Source organism: Dama dama, chromosome 9, assembly GCF_033118175.1.
Source record: "Dama dama isolate Ldn47 chromosome 9, ASM3311817v1, whole genome shotgun sequence".
NCBI lineage: Eukaryota > Metazoa > Chordata > Mammalia > Artiodactyla > Cervidae > Dama > Dama dama.
The window spans coordinates 64,742,022-64,765,730 of record NC_083689.1 but is presented as its reverse complement, the minus strand read 5'-3'; the positions used below and the strand labels follow the sequence as shown (position 1 = coordinate 64,765,730).

Below are 23,709 nucleotides of genomic sequence, written 5' to 3'. Positions count from 1 at the left end.
CAACACTGGAACTTACACCCTAACTTCATGAAAGAAAAACTCGCCCTTTGACTTTACTTCCACGCACCCCATCACACCTCCTTCATGGGTCCCCTGGCTCTCCTGTCATATACTTCTACCAAAGTCCTTTCCACCAGTATCCTAAAAGAAATCCCTGATACACCTTCTTTGCCCCAGAGAACCTCTCAGAGGCAGTAGGGACAACTGACTGTTCTCTTCTTTGAACGTTTTCTCTACACCTGATTTCTGTTAAGCCCCCTTTCACCCTAGTTTCACCACCTACCTCTCTGGCCATTACTTTGAAGGCTTTTTTTTTGTTTCTATGATTTTAAATGTTGGTATTCCCTAGGGTTTGGAACGCTGCCTTTTCTTCTTTCTCTGTACACTTTCCACCACCGATTCACCTTCTCAAGGATTTATCCACTACCTGGATAAAGGTATTTTGTCTTTTATCCATTACCTTGATAAAGAATTTGTCTATTTCCTGGACAAATCAGCATTTTCATACCCCAGTATATGGCTGAATGTCTCCTGTAGGAACCTCATGCTCAACAATTCAAGTACTGAAGGTGCCATTCCTCCCCTTCCCTAAAAACCTCTTATTCCTTCTGAGTTTCCCTGTTCATTTTTGTTGTCCAGGCCAAAAAACTTGGTACTTACCTTAGGTCATTTCCTTTTTCCTTTCCCTAGATGTAGGTGGTCACCAGGTTCTGTAAGTTCTTGTTACCTAGTATCTCTTAAAATGCTTTCTGTTCTCTCATCCTAATGACCATGGCTTTGTCCAGGTGGCTGCCATCTTTCACCTCCATTATCAGGTCTTCCCATCCTCAGTCTTGGCCCCTCCAGTAGACTCTCCACATGGCCACTGTAGAACTCTGCCTATTCCCTCTGCTGAAATGCTTTTTCATCACTTCTTCCTCACCATCTGCTCCTCCTCTTTATTCCTTTTCTTTCTCTCTCTTTCTTCCTCTTCCCAAGGGACTCTGCTCAGGTATTGGTTTTTCTAAAAAGGCTGTCTGCTCCCTAATTCGGGTAAATTGCCCTTTTTAACCATGGCTCTTGCTGCTCCTGCTGCTGCTGCTAAGTCGCTTCAGTCGTGTCCGACTCTGTGCGACCCCATAGATGGCAGCCTACCAGGCTCCGCCGTCCCTGGGATTCTCCAGTCTAGAACACTGGAGTGGGTTGCCATTTCCTTCTCCAATGCATGAAAGTGAAGTGAAAGTGAAGTCGCTCAGTCATGTCCGACTCTTAGCTACCTCATGGACTGCAGCCTACCAGGCTCCTCCGTCCATGGGATTTTCCAGGCAAGAGTACTGGAGTGGGGTGCCATTGCCTTCTCTGAACCATGGCCCTTAGGACCATGTTATTTTTCTTGTCTATCTCATCCACTAATCTCTCAACCAGTAGAGGAAAGGGCCATGTGTTATTTGTCTGTGTATCCTCAGAGCCTAATATGGTGTCTGGCACTGGTAGGAAAAAGTTTTAATGATCGCTTATAAGTTGAGCCTACTGCCTTACATTGGTTAGTATCAACACAGAGCTGGGTATGGGGCAAGGTTTCTGATGATGAAGAATTTTACCACTTGCTGAGCTGAGAGTGTGGGGGTGATTGAGAAACATGTTTTTAAAAGAACTATTGTTACATCCCTTCTTACTACCCCATTGTTGATTGTGGTGGCAGGACCGAGGGTGCTGGTCAAGGGTCACCAACCCCTGAGGACAGAAGTGGAAATGACAAGTCAATTCTTCTTTTGTAACAAGTTTTTTCTTTCTCTCTACTGTTTTTCAGGTGTATTGTGAGCTTCTTTCTTATAGTCACCCAGATGGGCTTCTGCTGCGTATACATTGTGTTTCTGGCTGATAATTTAAAACAGGTAGAGTCTTCTAGAGAAGGTGAGAGGGAAAAAGATCTGAAAAAGGAGAGTCCTCTCATTTTAGTTGTTCAACAAATGGCTTCTTCTCTTTGGGCCCTAGTGTCCTCATCATGGGGCTTCCCAGGTGGCACAGTGGTAAAGAATCCATCTGCCAATGCAGGAGACACAAGAAATGAGAGTTCAGTCTCTGGGTCAGTAAGATCCCCTGGAGAAGGAAATGGCAACCCACTCCAGTATTCTTGCCTGGGAAATCCCATGGACAGAGGAGCCTGGTAGGCTATAGTCCGTGGAGTTGCAGAGTTAGATATGACCGAGCATGCATGCACATGCAAATTCTCATCATACAAAGGAAGGTAAACTAGATGTTATCAGTGAACACAGACTTCCCCCGAGTTCACGTGTCTGCAGATTTCTGTAAGTGGTTACTTTTCCACAGTACCTTTTGTCCAAGAGTTGTCTTAATCTTCCTTAACTCTTCTTAAACTGATAACAGGTCTTTTCAAATGGTGCCTAATCTTTGGGTCATCTTTATTACCTTTAATTGCTTCATATCTATGGTTTAACAGTTTTTGTCCCCAAGAAATTCTTTCAGTCTGACCCAGAGGTTATCTCATAGCAATTTGAGCAAAATAATATGGGTAATAACAGATATCATCCTTAGTCAATCAATAAGCTTAATAAAGAACACTGTTCTTTATGGCTTTTTTTTTTTTTTTTTTTTGGCTTAATGTAGTATCAGAAATTTGGAAATGTAAAAAAAAACTTAAATAGAAGGAAAAAATAGTAAGAATTCAAAGTTAGCTTCTATTATGTGTCAGGTATAATGCAGATCATTTTATAAGCTTTCCCTCATTTAGTTCTCTCCATGGTCTTATCAGGGGCTTCCCTGGTGGCTCAGATGGTAAAGAATCTGCCTGCAATCCGGGAGACCTGGGTTTAATCCCTGAGTTGGGAAGATACCCTGAAGGAGGGCATGACAACCCACTCTAGTATTCTTGCCTGGAGAATCCCCATGGACAGAGGAGCCTGGCAGGCTACAGTCCATGGGGTTGCAAAGAGTTGGGCATGACTGAACGGCTAAGCACACATGGTCTTATCAGAGTAGGTACTGCAGTTATTCCCATCTTGTAGGTGAGAAAACTGTTGTTATGAACTCTGTAATTTATATAAATAGGGTCACAGAGCAAAGGTTAGAAACTAGGTGTTTTAACATCACAGCTCTATTTTTTAAACACTATGCTATACTGCTTCTCAAAGTAAAACAAAAGTATTCTTAATCTAACACTCATTGGTATTGTTTTATTTTTAATGACATTTTGGTTGCCCTTTATTGTGTTTATTTATTACTGCGGAGTTCGAGAATCTTTTCATATGTTTATTGGCAGTTTGTATTTTTCTTCCTTCTTTTTTTTCGGTTGTGCTAGGTCTTTGTTGCTGCATGCAGGTTTTCTCTAGCTGTGGGAAGCAGGGGCTAATCTTTGTTGCAGAGCACAGGCCTCTCATTGCAGTGGCTCTTCTTGTTGCAGAGCTCAGCCGCGAGAGCACAGGCTCAGCGCATGCAGCATGCAGGCTGAGTAGTTGTGGCACGCAGGCTTCGTTGCTCCATGGCAAGTGGGATTTTCCTGGACCAGGCATCAAACCCGTGTCCCCTGCGTCGGCAGGCAGATTCTTATCCACTGTACCACCGGAGAAGTCCTGTTGTTGTGTTAAATGAGCATCCACTGATTAGCATTTTTCAATGTTCTTAAAATTTTTTGTATAATTTTAAAATTTTTATTTATTTGGCTGCACAGAGTCTTAGTTGTGGCACATGGGATCTTTGATCTTCATTGCAGCATGTGGGATCTAGTTCCCTGGCCAGGGATGGAACCCAAGCCCCCTGCATTAGAAGCGAGGAGTCTTAGCCACTGGACCACCAGGAAAGTCCCTAGAATAATTTTTAATAGTTTTAGAATTTTCCATCACACTGATGACTTAATCTTTTATCATCTGATATTTTGTTTCCCTTTGTTTTTCTACTATAATCTGTACAAATCTTTGTATACCTGTTTATTTCTTTAGTAAATGTATATTTTAAATAAAATCACTGGATCAGGGGGTTTGATTTGAAGGCTCTTAATTGCCACATTGCCACTCAGAAATCAGCCTGACATTAGCAGAACTTTGTCAGTCATCTGCCTAGAGACAAGGTGAGCATTGTCTCAAGGACTTTTCAGACTAAGTGGAGATGTGCTCTGAGGCATATAAATAAAGCTAAGTATCAATATAATATTTTGGTGCTGGATCAGGACTCCATTAATACCCTGAGGTTGGGCATGCTTAATTGTGGACTAAGGTGCAGAAATGTATGGGAGCAGGAGAAATTGTTGGAGCATGGGAAGGCTCCCTTGAGAAGATGCATCTGAGCTGGGCATTGAAAGGTAGGTTGGAGAAGTGCTGGCAATCAAGGTAGGAGGAATAAACACCTGGAGGCAGGAATGTGTGGGACTTTCTCAGGAAAGGCAGTACAAGTGGTTATAGAAGAAGGTGTGGGCCTTAGGAGAGGAAGAGCCTTCACAGTTGAATGCGTCCGTTTATGGCGGGCTTTGAATACCTGGCTAATTTCCCAAGTATTTTTCCTGTTGTAATGAGGGATCAAAAAAAAAAAAAAGCAAGACTTGACAATTGATTTACGTATTCATGATTTGTTAAATGAAAAGGAGATTTCAAAATAAGAGTATAAGTTATAATTACAGTCTTATAACAATAAAAAGGATGTGTGTAATATATGTAATCTGTGATATTGCATAGAACATGAGTAGATGAATATATTGCAAAGCATCACCATGCTACCCATGGGTACTGAGATTACCATTGCTTCTTCATTTTCTCCTTGCCTAACTCCAGTTTCTAATTGTTCTGCAATGGATTGTGTTGCTTGCACAATAAGACTGTATCCATTGAGTCATGCTGATTCCAAAGGAGGGTGGTACCCTCCCACCTACCCCCACTTTGCCAGGGGGCTGTTTGTACAGTGTACAGGGGCTATTCCGTGTTTGCCACAATAACTAGGGGATGCTAACAGCTTCTGTTGGGTGGCATTCAAGGATACTAAATGTCCTGCAACAAATGGGCCAATGCTCACAAGGAAGAGTTCTCTCACTCAAAATGTCAGTGTTAGTCTAATTAAGAAACAACGATGAGCTTTTTTGGTTACAAGCAAAAGAAACAGATTCAGTAGAACTTAAGCAGAAAATAAGTTTAGTGGAACAAGATTGACTAACATCCAAAATGACAGGGAAAACTTAAAAAAAAAAAAAATGGGTCTCAGAAAAGGACAGGAACAGGAACTAGGCCCTCAAGGGAGATGTTGATAGTAGAACTGATGAGCACTCTCCTCAGGGATTCCCTGTCAGAAGTAATGTTTGCCCTTTTCTAGTTCTACCTTTTGTCATTTTGCTATAGATTCAGATTCCAGGGAGAGATGTGAGTGCCCCTGCTTGAGTCAAGGGCCAGTCCTTTGGCTCTGCCACATGATTGTGATTTACAGTCCACCAAGGCTGTATTCAGGTGAGAGAGAATGCACCAAAAATAAATCAAAATCAAGAGGAATGGATTCCAGGTTGCCAAAAGCCAACAAAGAGCCACTCTAAGTTTAGGCATTTATGCTTATTAAAGTTATTTCTGCAGCTCCTCTTGAGGAAGTATGATACAAAAGATTTGCAATAAGAAGTCCTAAAGTCATTCTAACTCACTGTAAGATGAGTTACAGGTGAGACATGCCCGCTGTTTGTGAGGGAGCCTGATGATGGGCCAGGCACTGAGCTAATCATGTGGCCATTGCTCTTCCCACTCCTCTCCCAGGTAGTGGAAGCCATTAATAGCACAACCAACAACTGCCATTACAACGAGACAGTGATTCTGACGCACACCATGGACTCTCGACTCTACATGCTCACCTTCCTGCCCTTCCTGGTACTGATAGTTCTCATCCGGAACCTCAGGGTCCTGACTATCTTCTCCCTGTTGGCCAACATCACCATGCTGATCAGCTTGATCATCATTGTCCAGTACATCGTCCAGGTTAGCATACCAAACTCCGACTCCTCCAATGAGCAGAGCATTTTATCAATGATAGATTGACACTTGGCACCATCCCTAAGGGTAGGTATGTATGCACTTCAGTCTGTAGCTTAGAACTCACTTTATTGTAGGATTTCTTCCACAAAAATGTCTCTGTGTACTCGCATTCTTCAGGATATCTCTTCTTTCACATGGCTTCTCCAATACTCATTTTATGTCAAATCCTGGTTTTAGGAGAAAAACTACTTTGCAAGGAAAATATCTTGATTGATGAACTACAGACCATTTCTATAATGGTTGGAGAGCAGCAGAAGGCAAATAAAAAGCAAGATTTTCTACCAGAGTTAAACTTTATTGAATTAGTCCTACATCCTCCTAGCTGCAGTTCCAAGTAATTCCAAAATTATCCCTAGGAAGTTCAAGAGAAAACAATGACAACTAATATTTAGTTGTATAGGTATAGAGAGTCTTGAAAGACCACAAATGAAGCTATCATAATGTAAATCACACATCTTTGAATTTGAGTTATGGATATTGATTTTCCATTAATTTCCTACTTTTCTATCCTTTCTAGTTTTTGTTTTATAATAGACAAGACTACATAGAAATTTAAACCCAAAAGACCCAGGTAGTATAATCTATAAAACATCTGAAAGGTATTAGATATAATACCTTTCAGATGTTTCCTTCTTTTAGAAGTCACAAGAAAAAAGTTATATTGTCCATAGAATTTAGTAAAGGTAACAGATTAGCCAAATATTTTAGGATAAACACAGATAAGTCTTAAAGCAATATTGATAGATTCTACAAAATTTAATTTCCCATGAAACAGCTACTTCTGATTAATTTTTGGACTATTCCAGAGGTTGCTCGGTTAGAGAAATGGTTCTGTCATTTTGATCTGTCATAGTAGATCACAAGGTACTTTAATAAAATATTTATTCCACACACTTTCCTTCTATTTATAGCTCACTGAAGAAGAAAAGGGAACTTTAATACTTAGCTAACTTACTATACTCTGGGCTCCCTAGAGTATCACTGTAACTGTAGTCACAGTGATTTCCAACATCTGTATCCACTGGTACATGCCAAGTGTTCTTAGGCACTTTAGACTAGTACTAACCTGTGTTGTATAAGATTTTCTTCTGGAGAATTCTGATAGATTAGACACCCTCCATGAGATCCTGATACTTCAATACTCTGATAATACCTCAATTTTTCTTTCCTCTGGCTCTTTGATATTGGGCAGTGTTAAAATCAACTTTGTCACCTGCTTCCTTTTGAAGTTTTATGAATTTCTTGACATTCAACTTTTTGTTCTTATAATTCAGGTATACTCTCAGAATACGCCCCCTCTTAAGGGAGCCCAAACATGCTTTAAGAGTAAATGTCTTATCATATTTCTCTCTCTTATAGGAAATTCCAGACCCCCGCCAGTTGCCACTGGTAGCAAATTGGAAGACCTACTCACTCTTCTTTGGAACAGCCATTTTTTCATTTGAAAGCATTGGTGTGGTAAGGTTTGAATTGAGGTAGACTTTCCCAGGTGCTGTGGGTGCCCTTCTGAACAGGAGCCGGGAGCTCTGGATTTCTGTGTGCGCAAGAGAACTAACCTCTGACTTCACTTGGGTCCGTTTTCACCAGCAGGAAAAAGTAGGTTAGTATAGCAGAGAGGTTAGGATGGTCAGGATATAGTTTTATTCCTGTCCCAATACATTTATTAAACATTTGTCGTCATATCAACATACATTTCCTAATCTTTAAAAATCAATATAAATGGAGGTGTACAATTTAAGTAACAGGAATTTATGAAACATAAAAAGGTTTAAAATGGAAAGTACAGTATATTTACAGTGGAATATTGTACAGTCTCTGCTTCCACACCTGAAAAAGGAGAGGGCTGTGTATAATTTTTTTCATCCAATTTTTTGAGATATAATTGACATATAGCACTGTTTAAAGGTGTATGGCATAATGATTTGACTTATGTAGATCATGAAATGATTATCATAGTAAGTTTAGTGAACATACATCATCTCATATAGATACAAAATTAATCAAATAGAAAAAAATTTTTCCTTGTGATGAGAACTTATGATTCACTTTAACCTTCATATATAGTGTTAATTATATTTGACCTACAGCACTATGTTCCTGTTACTTACAACAAATTTAATATTTCTGTGGGTTTCAAAATGATCACCATGATAAATCTAGTTAAGATAATGTCACAATACAAAGATATCACTTAGTTACTGACTATATTCCCCTTCAAAGATATTAGTTATTGACTGTATTCTCTGTACTACGCATTTCTCACCTGTGACTCATTTATTTTGCAATGAGTAGTCTGTGTCTCTTTGTGCCTCTATGTTTTTTACATTTACTATTAATTTATATACAGTACAATTCACTTTTATTTGATGTACCTTGCTGTAAGTTTCAAGAAATGCGGGGTCATAGATGTACCACAGTCAGGACACAGAACAATTCCACCACCATGAAAAGCTTCCTTGTGTTGCCCCTTTTGTAATCCACTTACCCCCACTCCCATTAACGCCTGGCATTTACCTTCTGTTCTCTGTCTCTATTGTTTTATTTTTTCTAGAATGCTATCCACATGGGATCAGATAGTATGTAACTTTTTAAGCCTGGCTTCTTTCACTTAGCTGCATGTAAGGTATCCACATGGTTGCATGCATCAGGACCTGATTGCTTTCTACCCCTGAGCATCCACTGTATGAGCAGTACCATGATTTGCTTATCTATCACGTGTTGAAGGACACTTTGGTTGTTTCTGGTTTCTGATGATTATGAGTAATGTTACTGTAAGCATTTTTATACAGGGCTTTGTGTAAACGTATGTTTTCATTTCTCTAGGAATAGGTTTGTTAGGTCACATGCTAATGTATGTTTAACTTTATAGAAAATTGCCAAACAGATTTCCAGAATAGCTGTACCATTTTTCATTACCACCAGATGTACAAGAGTTAAGAGTTCCTTTGTATCTTTGCTGGTTCTTATCTGTATTTGTAATGTTTTTCTAAACTTAAGCCAATCTAATAGGTGTGTGGTGGTATTTGATTGTAATTTCATTTGCATTTTACTGATGACCAATGATGTTGAGCCTCTTTTTATGGGCTTATTTGATAGCTGTATATTGTCTTCACTATAGTTCCTGTTCAGATATTTTGTGAATTTTTTAAAAACTGAATTGTTGTCTTTTATTGTTGAGCTTTAAAAATTCTTTGTATATTCCAAGTGCAAATCCCTTATTAGACATGTAATTTGCAAATATTTTCTCTAGTCTGTAGCTTATCTTTTCATTCTCATAACAATGTCTTCTCTAGAGAAAAAGTTTTAATTTTGATAAAGTTCAATATATCAAAAATTTTCATTTATGGATCTTACTTTTCATGTTTTCTCTAAAATGCTTTGTCTAATCCAAGGTTACAATGACTTTTCTATTATTTCTTCTAAATATTTTGTTTTCATTGTACATTTAGATCTATGATCCATTCTGAGTTAATTTTCATTAAAAGTGTTGTTGAAGTTCAGTTTTTAAAGGATGCCCAATTATTCCTGCATCATTTGTTCAATAGACTGCTCTCCCTTTGAATTACCTTTGCATCTTTGTAAAAAGCTAATTGGTGTATGATTATGGGTCAGTTTCTGGACTTTCTATACTGATTCATTGATCAATGTGTCTATCCTCTCATGAATACCAAAATACCTTGATGGCACAAGCTTTATCTTAAAATCACATCATATTAGAGTTCCAGCTTTGTCCTAATTAGTATTTGTGTGATGTATCTTTTTTCCATCCCCTTAATTTTTTATCAAGATGAAATTCACATTTTAACCATTTTGAAGTATATAATTCAATGACTTTTAGTGCCTTCACAATATTGTGCAGTCATCACCACTCATTCTGAAACATTTTCATCACCCTTAAAAGAGGCCCTATTGCCCATTAAGCAATCACACTCCATTCCCCTCTTCACCCAGCCCTGGCAACCACAATCTTTGTCTTTTAATTGGTATGGTTAGACCATTTGCAATTAATGTAATTGTCATGTTTAAAGGTCTGCATTTTGTTATTTGTTTTCTGTTTTATCTTTCCTATTTTCTCTTTTGTGATGTTTTTATCTGGTTACTTTCAAGATACTTTTCTAGAAATCTTTGGTTTTCAGCAGATGTATTATATGGTCTGGATAAGTGTTCTTTGAGTTTGTCCTATTTAATTTTCACTTAGTTTCTTGAATCTGTAAGTACATGTCATTTACCTAATGTGGGAAGTTTCAGCTATTATCTTTTCCAAAATTTTTTTCTATACCAAGCTCTGTCTCCTTCCTTTCTGGGACTCCAGTGACCTGAATGTTAGACACTTTGATCTATGTCCCACTAGTTTCTGAGGCCCTATTCATTTTTTAAAATCATTTTTTTCTCTTTTATGTTCCGATTCAATAGTTCCTGTTGATCTATTTTCTTTTTTTTTTTTTTTCCAAGGGGAAAAATACATTTTATTTATCTCCCACCTTTAAATATATATATTTTTATTTATTTATTTATTTTTTTATTAGTTGGAGGCTAATTACTTCACAACATTTCAGTGGGTTTTGTCATACATTGATATGAATCAGCCATGGATTTACACGTATTCCCCATCCCGATCCCCACTCCCACCTCCCTCTCCACCCGATTCCTCTGGGTCTTCCCAGTGCACCAGGCCCGAGCACTTGTCTCATGCATCCCACCTGGGCTGGTGATCTGTTTCACCATAGATAGTATACATGCTGTTCTTTTGAAATATCCCACCCTCACATTCTCCCACAGAGTTCAAAAGTCTGTTCTGTATTTCTGTGTCTCTTTTTCTGTTTTGCATATAGGGTTATCGTTACCATCTTTCTAAATTCCATATATATATGTGTTAGTATGCTGTAATGTTCTTTATCTTTCTGGCTTACTTCACTCTGTATAAGGGGCTCCAGCTTCATCCATCTCATTAGGACTGGTTCAAATGAATTCATTTTAATGGCTGAGTAATATTCCATGGTGTATATGTACCACAGCTTCCTTATCCATTCGTCTGCTGATGGGCATCTAGGTTGCTTCCATGTCCTGGCTATTATAAACAGTGCTGCGATGAACATTGGGGTGCACGTGTCTCTCTCAGATCTGGTTTCCTCAGTGTGTATGCCCAGAAGTGGGATTGCTGGGTCATATGGCAGTTCTAGTTCCAGTTTTTTAAGAAATCTCCACACTGTTTTCCATAACGGCTGTACTAGTTTGCATTCCCACCAACAGTGTAAGAGGGTTCCCTTTTCTCCACACCCTCTCCAGCATTTATTGCTTGTAGACTTTTGGATAGCAGCCATCCTGACTGGCGTGTAATGGTACCTCATTGTGGTTTTGATTTGCATTTCTCTAATAATGAGTGATGTTGAGCATCTTTTCATGTGTTTGTTAGCCATCTGTATGTCTTCTTTGGAGAAATGTCTGTTTAGTTCTTTGGCCCATTTTTTGATTGGGTCATTTATTTTTCTGGAATTGAGCTTCAGGAGTTGCTTGTATATTTTTGAAATTAATCCTTTGTCTGTTGCTTCATTTGCTATTATTTTCTCCCAATCTGAGGGCTGTCTTTTCACCTTACTTATAGTTTCCTTTGTAGTGCAAAAGCTTTTAAGTTTCGTTAGGTCCCATTTGTTTAGTTTTGCTTTTATTTCCAATATTCTGGGAGGTGGGTCATAGAGGATCTTGCTGTGATTTATGTCGGAGAGTGTTTTGCCTATGTTCTCCTCTAGGAGTTTTATAGTTTCTGGTCTTACATTTAGATCTTTAATCCATTTTGAGTTTATTTTTGTGTATGGTGTTAGAAAGTGTTCTAGTTTCATTCTTTTACAAGTGGTTGACCAGTTTTCCCAGCACCACTTGTTAAAGAGGTTGTCTTTTTTCCATTGTATATCCTTGCCTCCTTTGTCAAAGATAAGGTGTCCATAGGTTCGTGGATTTATCTCTGGGCTTTCTATTCTGTTCCATTGATCTATATTTCTGTCTTTGTGCCAGTACCATACTGTCTTGATGACTGTGGCTTTGTAGTAGAGTCTGAAGTCAGGCAGGTTGATTCCTCCAGTTCCATTCTTCTTTCTCAAGATTACTTTGGCTATTCGAGGTTTTTTGTATTTCTGTTGATCTATTTTCAACAGAGGGAAGAAGTCACTGACTGTGTTCTGTCATTTACATTGGGCCCATTCAATAGGGGTTCTCAATTCTAAAATTTCAGCTTGGTTCTTTGGTTCTTATTCTTTAAGCTTCTTTGCTGAGAACTTTTATCTGTTGATTTGTTTCAATAGTGTTCTCCCTTACTTCACAGAAGTTGGTTATAATAATTGCTTTAAAGTCTTTGATAGTTCCACAATTTGAGCATTTTAGGATTGAGATTTGTTATCTTTTCCCTTGAGAAGTGCTGAGATTTTCCTGATTCTTTGTATGTTGATTAATTATAGACTGTATTCTATACATATATTGTTTTATGAGAATCTAGAGCATGTTAAAATCCTCTGAAGAATAGTGATCTTTTATTTTAACAAGCAATCAATCTGATTAGATTCAGACCACAAGTCCTGATCCATCTTCAGGAGATCATGGTTTTATTTTATTTGTTCATACATAGTTTTTATTTACAGGTTTGACAAGGATGCAAGGCATAGAACAGAGGTAGCTTCAGCTGTACTTTGTTTAGTATAAACCTTTGATCAGTTTGCTCCTCACACTGGTTTTGTTCAGACCATGTATTAACCTCAGTGTTCAATAAGCATGTCACAGCTTAGACCATGGATTTAATATCAGACTAGTTTTCAAAGACTTTAAAGTGATACTTGGCTTCACCTTGCCTTTATACTACCCAGAGACCAGATGGTGGTCCCCACAATAGTTTAGTTCTCAAAAGCTTTCCTTTGATGCTTCACATCAGTTGCACATGTACAGCTCAGGGCTGAGCCCCGACTTCATTCACAGATTTAGAGGGTCACTTTCTCTGTCTCCCTCCTTTCCATGTTTTCCTGCACACTCACCAGTGAGCTGCACACTCATTCAGCAGCTTCTTTTTCTGGTCCTCTGGCTAGAAAGTCAGGGTTTCAGCCTCCCTACATGCCTATCCAGTTCTTGTGACTAGACTTCTCTCAAAGGTACAAGTAATAAGAGTAAAGTGAAGTGAAGTCGCTCAGTCGTGTCCGACTCTGCGACCCCCTGGACTGTAGCCCACCAGGCTCCTCCATCCACCAGATTTTCCAGGCAAGAATACTGGAGTGGGTCACCATTTCCTTCTCCAACAGTAAAGAGAAGAGGAAAGAGTAATAGGGATTCCTTCCATGGGCGTGCAGTGCAGCCTGTGTGGTCACATGGGGTCCTGCCTTTTAGAAGGATCCCACTCTTGTTTTAATGCCCTGAATTCATCATACTGAAATTCTTGAGCTTTGACCAAGTGGTTCTTCATTGTCATTCTTCACTGGGCCCCACAAATTATGTAGCCAATCCAATTCCCCTCTTACTCTTTGGACTCTCAGAGCACCTTTTCCCTGTTCCTCTGCTCCAAGAGAATTAGTGTCTCAGATTTTTAGGTGCCTGGGTAACCACTGCAATGACTGGTATAGCAGACTGTTGCTCTGTGCCTGAGACTTGCCTTGGGGACACGGCTTGGAGAGTAAAAAGGAAGCAGGAATAGTAAGAATTCTCTCCATGCTCTCCATCCCACAGGGGCCCCTATTTTAGGTCTTCCAGCCAGAAAGAGGGTTTCTGCTTGATTTTTTTTCCATCCACATCTACAACATAGTTCTAGGATTCAGGCTCTCCTTAACTAGGAGATACAAGAAGGAAAAAAAATCAGGAAACTCATTGCCATAATGGCCATTTTTACTGGTTTTGAGCAATTCACCTTCTATTATATATTTTTCAGAGTCCATGGCTAGTTGCTTAATATATTCTGTCCAGGGCTTTTAGTCTTAATCAGTGAGAGAGAGATAACGCAGTATGCTTACAGCACCTTAATGAAACTGCAAACAGTGGCCAAACAAAGCACACTTGCTGGCCAGGTTGGGCCACCCCAGGGAGTTGATCTCCTTGGTCTGGTCAACCTGCAGGGCTCTTCCAGCTCTGAATGGTCCCAGGATCATTTTGTGACTCCTGGCCTGCCTTTCCTTTTGTTCCTTTAATTGTGGTAAAATGTACCTAAAATTTACCATCTTAACTTTTTTTTTAATTAATTTATTTTTTATTGAAGAATAATTGCTTTACAGAATTTTGCTGTTTTCTGTCAAACCTCAACATGAATCAGCCATAGGTATGCATATTTCCCCTCCCTTTTGAAACTCCCTCCCATCTCCCTCCCCATCCCACCCACCTAGGTTGATACAGAGCCCCTGCTTGAGTTTCCTGAGCCGTAAGTGTACAGTTCAATGACATAAAGTATATTTGTATTGTTGTACAACCATCATCACCATCCATCTCTTTTCATCTTGCAAAATCAAAACTGTGTACCCACTAAACAATAATTGCTCACTTATCCCTCCCCTGGCCTGTGGGAATCACCAGTCTACTTTCTCACTTCAGTTACCTCAATAAGTGGGATCACACAGTATCTGTCTTTTTGTGACTGGCTTAGTTCATTTAGTTTATGTCTTCAAGAGTTGGGCATGTTGGTGCATATATCAGAATTTCCTTTCTTTAAAGGCTGAATAATATTCCATTGTGTGTATGGACCACACTTTGTTTATTCATTCCTTCATCTGTGGACATTTGGGGTGCCTCGAACTTGTGGCTACTGTGAATAATGCTGCTATGAATGTAGGTGTACAAATTTCTGTGCATGTTCCTACTTCTGATTCTGTGTACGTACTCCCAGAAATGGCATGCCTTCCTCTTGATGCCCATGTTCCTCTTTCTCCTCCTTTCTTCTTACATTGTGATATTTCTATAGGTTCTGCCCTTGGAAAACAAGATGAAGGATGCCCGCCGCTTCCCAGTCATCCTGTCTTTGGGAATGTCCATCATTACTGCCCTCTACATCAGTGTCGGGACTCTGGGCTACCTGCGGTTTGGAGACGATGTCAAAGCCAGCATAACCCTTAACCTGCCCAACTGCTGGTAACTCCATGGGTCTCAGGTGGTGGGGACTCAGGGACAGTGGGCACAGGAACATCTAGGTCACTTTCTCCTCCCTTCCACAGAAGGCAAACTGAGGCCTGGAGGGCGTCCACAAGGAGAAGCAGAGCTGTCACTGGAACCCTGGGCTCTAGATTCTGTCCAGGGAGCTCTTCTTCAACAACAGCCTCCCATGTTGAGTGAGGCCTTGATAGCTTAGTGTGAGGAAGGAAGTGAATTAGGAAGTTAGGGGGAAAGTCAGAGTCCTTGGTCACCTAAGGAGAGAAAGGAAGGGGCACAGAGGCCAAGAGGCAGAGAGAGGAGCCAGTGGGCAGCTGCAATTACATTTACTAAAGCTGTACTACCAAGTCTTACAGAGTAGCTAGGATAAAAAGGTAATAAAACAAGAACTAACGAGGGAAGACCATTGGAATCTGGAAAATGTTTATATTTAAGTGACCCAATTCATACAACAGTTAGCTGACCCAGACTTCAATAATGCAGTATCTCAATAGATAGATGAACCCCTATCACATTATGCATCCTTTTCTCCCACACTGAGGCATGTCAATCAAGATACCTGTCTTTTGAAGGGTCACTTGGAGACGTAAGTTATCTAAATGCTGCTCCTTTCCCAAGCTGATCAATATCATTCATCAAGCAATTACTGTATCCCGATTACATGCAGATGCCAGTGTAGACACATGGGGATGTGGAGGGTATTGATGTGAGTAGACTATAATTTTGAGCTTCATGATCTTTTCAGCTCATGATTCAATGGAAATGGGGAAGTTACACAAATGTAACTCGAATGGAAAAAGAAGCCCTCCAGAATAGTGGAGAGGCCTTGAGGACTCCCCAGTAGAGAAAGTACATTGGAGTGGGAGTACAGGGGATCATCCTGTCCAATGAGATGGCTCCATCCAAACAAGGACAACTGCAACACCCTGGATCCAGATCCCAGTTACACCAACCCCTAGCTTATGGTCATGGGTGGTTTATTTAACTTCTCTGACCCTCATTTTCTTCTTCTAAAGAACAGAGTTCTCATGTGGATCAAGTTGGATATGTCTAAACGCATCTGGCTTGTAGTGCTTCCTTGGGAATTTCAAAAAATAGGTGGGGACTGCACAGATGGAAAGGGAGTAGAGAGGGTGTTCCAGGCAACAGAACTAGTATAAGCAAGAAACCCAGAAATATGAAAGTTAGCCTTTGTAAGTAATGGACTGAGTATACACAGACAGGTTTACTAAACAGGCCAGATGCATCTACCACATTATTGAACTAAAGGGGAAAAGCCTTACCTCCGTAGGTCATAAAAGGCATCAATAACACTCAACACCCCCATCATGTGGTCTCTCTGCCCCTAGCCTGAGGCCTCTAAGTAACTCTGTCTCTTCTTTTATCCCTCAACCCCACACAACCCTCTTTTTCTGCAGTTCTTTCAGCCTACTTGAATTTTTTGTTGATATGCCAAGTTTTGAGGGATCCAGAGAATTCCTAAGAACAGACAGAGGACCAGATCTTTTAGACCCAGGTCTTCACTACTTATCACTTGTATCTCCCTGAGCAAGGTACCTGGCCTGAACTTCTCTTTTCTAAAATCTAGAACCCAACATCAAGTGATAATCATTTGTGAAGGTGTTATTTATACCCATACTCAAGATTCTTTTTAGAGGTAACCCTCTCAACTGCTTCCATTTGAATCTGCATGATTCAGTCTCTTACCACTGCATGCTCTACTGTGACTTCCTCTTGTAGGTGGTCCCGCCCCATCATTTTCAGACAAGGAAACATTTGCCCACAGGACGGTTCCAGGGTCAGAGGTTAATGTACAAAGATTTCAGGTGTCAGAGCACTGCTCTGGTTTGTCCTGCAGGCTGTACCAGTCAGTCAAGATCCTCTACGTCATTGGAATCCTGTGCACCTACGCCCTGCAGTTCTACGTCCCTGCGGAAATCATCATTCCCTTCGCCACCTCCCACGTGTCGAAGCGCTGGGCACTGCCTCTGGACTTGTTCATTCGCCTCGCCATGGTCAGCCTGACATGTGAGTGGAAGGCAGAGCGCCTGGTTTTTCCAGAGGGCTATCAGGAATCAGCCAGATGGTAGACGATAGTCACAATAACCAGCATTAATTGCATACTGTAACTGTATTTCTGGAGCCATTCTAAGACTTTCCAAGTAGTAATTCATTTTATTTAAGCTTGAGGAATAACTTCATTCTTACATCTACCTAATTAGATAGATTTACTGGTGTCCAGCTTGAGGGAATAACAACTTATCAAATAATAATTACAAAAGAACTGACTTTCATTAAACACCTACTGTGTGCTGTCCTCTGAGCTAAGCTCTTTCTCTCCTATATTTCATAATATTTTCTTCAGTCTTTGCAGGAACTCTTATGAGGTAGTACTGTGATAAACTCTACTTTATAGATGAGAAAGCTGAAGGAGGGAGTGAGAAGCAATTGGGCAGGAATTGCCAGAGGTGGGATTTGAGCCCGAGTCATCTCAGTTCAGACCCATCACAGTTTACCTCCAGGACAGAGGTTGAAAATGGTGGCCAGTGGCAGCCCTCCTTGTGCCCTAGGCCCTATGATCCAGGGTGCCCCTCACCTTTAGTATTTTGGCGGGGGTGAAGATGATAGAGATGCCTGCATTGTGTGTGCCCTGGCCCCGCTGTCCCTAAGGTTCCTTTTAATTGTGATTCTTGTTGTGCTGGATCAGCTTATATAAATCACGGGACACCGATTTTCTTCCTTTGAAATCATTTATTCCCAGTTTGTCCTCGGAGGCAGGGACACCACCATACAGGATATTAGAGACTCCAGAAAGATCAGTGAATTTGCCTTAGATATGAAGATAACAATTCCTTAAGCTTTTGCATTTGCCCCAATCAGTATAGTAAAGAATCTGCCTGCAATGTGGGAGACCCAGGTTTGATTCCTGGGTTGGGAAGATCCCCTGGAGAAGGGCATGGCAACCCACTCCAGTATTCCTGTCTGGAGAATTCTATGGACAGAGGAGCCTGGCAGGCTGCAGTCCATGGGGTCTCAAAGAGTCGGATACAACTGAGTGACTAATGCTTTTACTTTCTTTTCAATCAGTATGTATGCAAACAATTACTTGCAAACAAGTAAAAATAATAAAGTAGGGACTTCCCTGACAGTCCAATGGTTAAGAATCCATGCTTCCACCGTAGGTTTAACCCCTGTTGTTGTTCAGTCACCAAGTCGTGTCCAACTCTGTGACCCCATGGACTGCAGTACTTCAGGCCTCCCTGTCCCTCACCATCTCCCAGAGTTTGCCCATTTCGATCCCTGATCAGGGAACTAAGATGCTGCATGCCACATGGCATGGTCAAAAGAAAAAAGAAAAACAAATAATAAAGTAATGGTGAGGTAATAATAAAAATAACTTTTCTGAGTGCTTTGCATGAATTAACTTCTTTAAGACTTTAAAACCATTTGCAGTATGAACAATAATAGCTAACAGGATAGACACCATCCCCATTTGGCAGATGAGGAAAAAAGCTGAAAACCAGTTGGAGGCTTAACTCAAGGCCACACAGGGAGAATCCTGCCTTCCAATCCTGATTTGTGCCGTTATACCACACTCCATCCTAGCAGACCTGGGGGAGGCTTCTGTGTTTTGTTTGTAATCAGGAAAATTGTCCATCAAGTGAAATAAAAAATGTAAAAGCCCAGGCCTATAAAACATCATACAAAAAACTTATATATTTTATAATATATAAATCATATAAATCATATAATTTATAATTTATATATATAATTTGTATTTATATAAAATTTATATTTATATAAATTTTTATATATATTTATATTTATATAAAATTTATATAAAATATATAAATCATATAATTTCAAGATCTTTAGCTTTTAGTGTTTCTTTGTTAGACATTTTATGGCATGTATGTAAAACTTGGAGAAGATACTCCTTTAAAGGAACCCTGTGATCTTGTTCCCACTGAAGACCCCCTTTCTCCTGTGAGTAGTTACACATTCTAATTGTTTGCAAGTAAGACGTGTTTGTAGTCCTGTTAATTATTAACATGAGTTCCACAAAGGCAAGGGGTTTCTTTGTCTGTTTTGTACATTGATATATTCCAAACAGCTGGGACAGTTCCCAGCACTGTTATTTAGTGTTATTTATTAAGGAAGAGCTTAATCATTAAACATGGAGAGATTTGAAATGTACCTCTGTGGCATGAAAATTATCTTAAACTAAAAGCATTAGTACAAGCAGCCATGGGGAAAAAACCTTATCTAAATGTCCTTAGTGAATTAAGCAGAATATTTTGAAAAATACAGGCACCATAAATCTACTTTCTGGGAGATTTTCAATCAGAGAGACACCGTCATCACAGACTAATTTAATTAAGTAACTTGGATGCTCTCCCCCACTTTCATTCCTCTTTTGAAGTGGGTGTATGAACCCCTGTCCTTGTTTAGGGGCCCAGTTCCTGTGAAGGCTGTGTGTATGTGTGTATGTGCTCAGTTGCTCAGTCATGTCCGACTCTTTGTGACCCCATATACTGCAGCCCACCAGACTCCTCTGTCCATTTAATTTTCCAAGCAAGAATACTGGAATGGATTGCCATTTCCTCTTCCAGGGGATCTTCCTGACCCAGGGATTGAATATCTCTTGCATCCCCTGAATTGGCAGGCAGATTCTTTACTACTGTGTGGCCTAGGAAACCCCATATAAAGGCTTCCTAGCCCTAAATCAACCTTGTCTTTCCTCCTGTTAATCAGCCTGTTGTCAGTTAAATTCGCAGACCTCCAAACACTGAATCTAAATGGGAAGAGGGAAAGCTTTTCTTTTCAATAATATTAATGTCTGTATTTGAAATATGATTGAAAGGGGACACACTAAAATTTTAATGTGTAACCTTTAATGAATGTGGTTGGCCGTATTATAGGAGTTTCAGCTTTTCTTTATGTAGCTGTATGTGTACGAAACAATTGGTATATGTTTTAATTAGAGGATTTTTAAAGCAAACTTTAAGACTTTGGCTAAGCCCAGGAAGTTCCATCTATCCTATATCATCTCCTGCAGGCGTCTTGGCTATCCTCATCCCCCGCCTGGACCTGGTCCTCTCCCTGGTGGGCTCCCTGAGTGGCAGTGCCCTGGCCCTCATCATCCCACCCCTCCTGGAGATCACCACCTACTACTCAGAGGGTCTGAGCCCCGTCACCATCGTCAAGGACACCCTGATCAGCATCCTGGGCTTCGTGGGCTTTGTGATGGGGACCTACCAGGCCCTAGACGAGCTGATCCAGTCAGGAAGCTCTCTCACCTTTTCCAACTCCACTGTTTTTATTCAGTGAATATGGCACTGCTTCTTTCCACCAGCACCCTGACGTTTAAAGACACAAATCTCTTTTATGTGCATTATCTGTATTTTGGGGCTTTACCTTACTCTGGGCTAAGTCACAGTGAAACAAGCACGGACTTACCAAGACAAGGTCTAGGTGGTAACTTAAAATTTTTTGTGTGTTTATTTCTTTTCTTTCCATCTCTAGCTTTCCCCTACACTGAGAGCTCTCCCTCTGATGGCTCTTGATTCCATCCAACTTTTTGGCAGTTCACATAATGAATTTCTTACCTTGAGTGGGGCTATGCAAGAGGAAGCCACCAGGGGGGATCCAAGAGACAGCGACTGACAGAAGGAGGGGCAACCTGCTAAGGCTATGGTGATTTGGTAGACAAAGGGTGTCCTCTTTTCCAGTGGACATAATCCATAATCCAGCAAAGTGTGAATAGCTCCAGCATCAAAGTGGGTAGGATCTAGAGGTCCAGTGCGAACTGCAACTGTCAGACAGAAAGGAGCCATCATATTTAAATCAAGGGCAATAAACTTTCTTGACAGCTGGATAAAGTTTTGGCCCAGTTCAAAGATCTCAACAAAGCAGTCCTCATGAAAGTAGATGTGCCAGTTGTGGGGGTGGGGGGGTGGGGGTAGGCAGGAGCTAAAAGATGACACTATTTCATTATTTACCTCTTGATTCTTGTTCTTCTTAACCTCTTAATTCTTGCAACAAGCATTCTTGCTTACCCACCGCATACCAAGCAAAGTTCAAGGTTCTTGTAATAGATTGCAAAAATGGCCACAAATTCCTCCTGTCAATGTGATGTTGCAGCTCCTCCCATCAAGAAGTAAAATCTGTATCTCTGCCCTTTGAATCCTGTATGGCCTTGTAACTTGCTTTGGCCAACGGGACATTAGTGAATGTGATGCAAGCAGAGGACTGGTGATGGCTCATGCATTGGAACTTATATCATGATGCTCTGTGGAGCCGAGAGCACCAGGTGAAGAAGCCAGGGCTAGCCTACTGAAGGATGAGAGACTGTGTGGAGCAGAAATGAATCATCCCAGTTGAGCCCCATCTCCCAGAACAGCCAGCCCGCCAACATCCTAGACACGTGAGTGAAGTATCCTAGACTATATCCAGCCCCAATCACGTTGACCAGACCATAAGTATTCCTCAGATGAGCCACAGAATTATGAGAAATAATAAATGTTTTTAGTTTTAAGCCATAAGATGTGGAAGGTTTTATGCAGCTAAAGCTGACTGATACATTGCTCTAAAAGGGAAACACTAATAAGTGAGAGAAGAATCTCTATCCTCAAGCTAGTCTGCTCTACACTGGGGAATAATGACAGATCATCAAGTGAGTTAGTACTGTATAGATCCTTATAAGGGCAGGGGGACACTAACTGCTCTGGAGTACTGAGCATAACTTTCCATCAGTGACACCGTTAGAGCTGGATTTTGAGTAGAACTTAGGTCTCCCAGCACTAAATCTGACCCTTCTTCCACTCAGTCCTGCTGCCTCAACATTCCCGTGCCTTTTCTTATGTCTGACATTGGCTGGCAACCAAGGGCCCATCAACCCAACACATCACTTCAACCTTCCTGTTGGTGACTGCTACCTCCCTCCCCCTAAAATCTAAAATTGAGGAAAAGCATCTAGATAAATGATATGTTGTAGGCAGATTTGTAGTTCAGTGAGGGGTAAGAATGTTTCTCATTACAGTCTCTGTGGTTTTGGAAAGTGACCCATGCTTATTTCAGCCTCAGTTTTAAGAGAACATTTTCAAAAGCCCTTTCTTATTTATTTTTATCCATCATCCTACCTTTGCAGTCTAGGGAAGGTATGGAGGGCTGAGGGGAGTGTCTACCCCAATTCCCAAGTCCTGGTCTCCTTTTTTTGTGTGTTACTTTCTACCTGCTAAATTCCAGAAAGTGCTTCATGAACACAAGCTCCCCACCCAGATCTCATAGTCTGCAGAGTACCTGCTGGGAGATGGACACTCATAATCTATGCAGTGGTCCACTGCCCACCTGGCCAGAGATCTGGGTGTCATGTCTACATCAGAAATGTAGAAGACCCAGAGTACTGCCACTGATTGGTTCAAAGCCTTTGCAAAGTGGTCTTCTTCTCTCTGAACTTGTCTCTTCCACTCTGCTCAACTATTACTCTACCCAACCTTGCTAAGTTAAAGATTGTTTTCTCTGTTATTAAAAAATGGTCATTCCCATTCTTCAAGGACAAGCCCCTACTGTATAAGAGAATCAGGTTAATTTTGTCATAGAAAAATCTGGCTAAAATTGAATCTTGGGAAGAAAAAATAAATTTTGCAACACTGATATAAGCAATAAAAGCAATCTGGGGAGACGTAGTAGTAGTTGTCAGCAACACTAATGATACCAACTATTAGAATTGTGTGAGTGTTGGGGGTATTAAATTTTTTTAATTGTTCAATACAATACATACACACATCTTTCCGCCTTCCTACCACCCTACTGATTCTTTAATTTTTGGAGCTTGCTTTTGAATCAAGGATCAGAGAAAATTCTTCCATCCCTCAGTGAGCATATCTTAAGTGTTTTGCATGTAATTATCTCATGTAATCCTTACAGTGAAACTCTGAGGTGTGTAGTGTCATTGTTCTTATTTCCTAGTTATGAAAATAGGCTTTGAAATACTGAGTAACTTGCTGACGATCAAACATGTAGTAACAAATGGGTCAAGACTGAAACTTTTGCACCCCAACACTCCTCATTGCTTTGTAGACCCCAGGAGAGACCTTTGAATGATGGTGGTTAAAGTAAAAATAGGAAAAATGTGTCCAGTGGATTACACATTTTGAAAAATTAGAAATGCCACAGCCTTTCCCTATAAGTAATAAATCAGCTATGAACTGAGAAGGGGTTTCAGGAGACTGTATGGTAAATCAGGAGCAAAGCAGAATTTCCCAGCCACCCTTCAATCCTGCCTGATAGTATTTAAACTCTTTTCAGGCCTAGAGAGAGAAGAAAGTCTTCCCTGCTTTTTATGTAAAAAATCCTGATTCTGATATCAAAATCTGACAAAACACACATAAAAAAACATGACCAAATATAAACATAAATACAAGCATCTTTTAAAAATAGCAGATAGAGTCTAGCAGCATATTAAAAGAACAGTATATCATGGAGCTTTTCCTATAAATGCAAAAATGATTTGACATTAATAAATCTGTTACAGTAGGTAGCTCTAGAGATCAGGGAAGAGAAAATAATAGAATTTCATGATGTAATTCTGAGTTTCAAAGAAAACTCAGTA

General features: G+C 40.3%; 1 protein-coding gene across 1 annotated transcript in view; it reads left to right on the top strand.

Annotated features, from left to right (window-relative positions):
• Positions 1-20,426, top strand: part of SLC36A2 (solute carrier family 36 member 2) — a 28,262-nt gene extending 7,836 nt beyond the window's left edge. The window contains exons 5-10 of the mRNA XM_061149459.1: positions 1,790-1,874; positions 5,718-5,936; positions 7,353-7,451; positions 14,911-15,077; positions 16,954-17,123; positions 20,155-20,426. Of these exons, the coding sequence (XP_061005442.1) occupies positions 1,790-1,874; positions 5,718-5,936; positions 7,353-7,451; positions 14,911-15,077; positions 16,954-17,123; positions 20,155-20,426 (1,012 nt within the window). The remainder of the gene's footprint in view (positions 1-1,789; positions 1,875-5,717; positions 5,937-7,352; positions 7,452-14,910; positions 15,078-16,953; positions 17,124-20,154) is intronic.
• Positions 20,427-23,709: the final 3,283 nt, after the last annotated feature.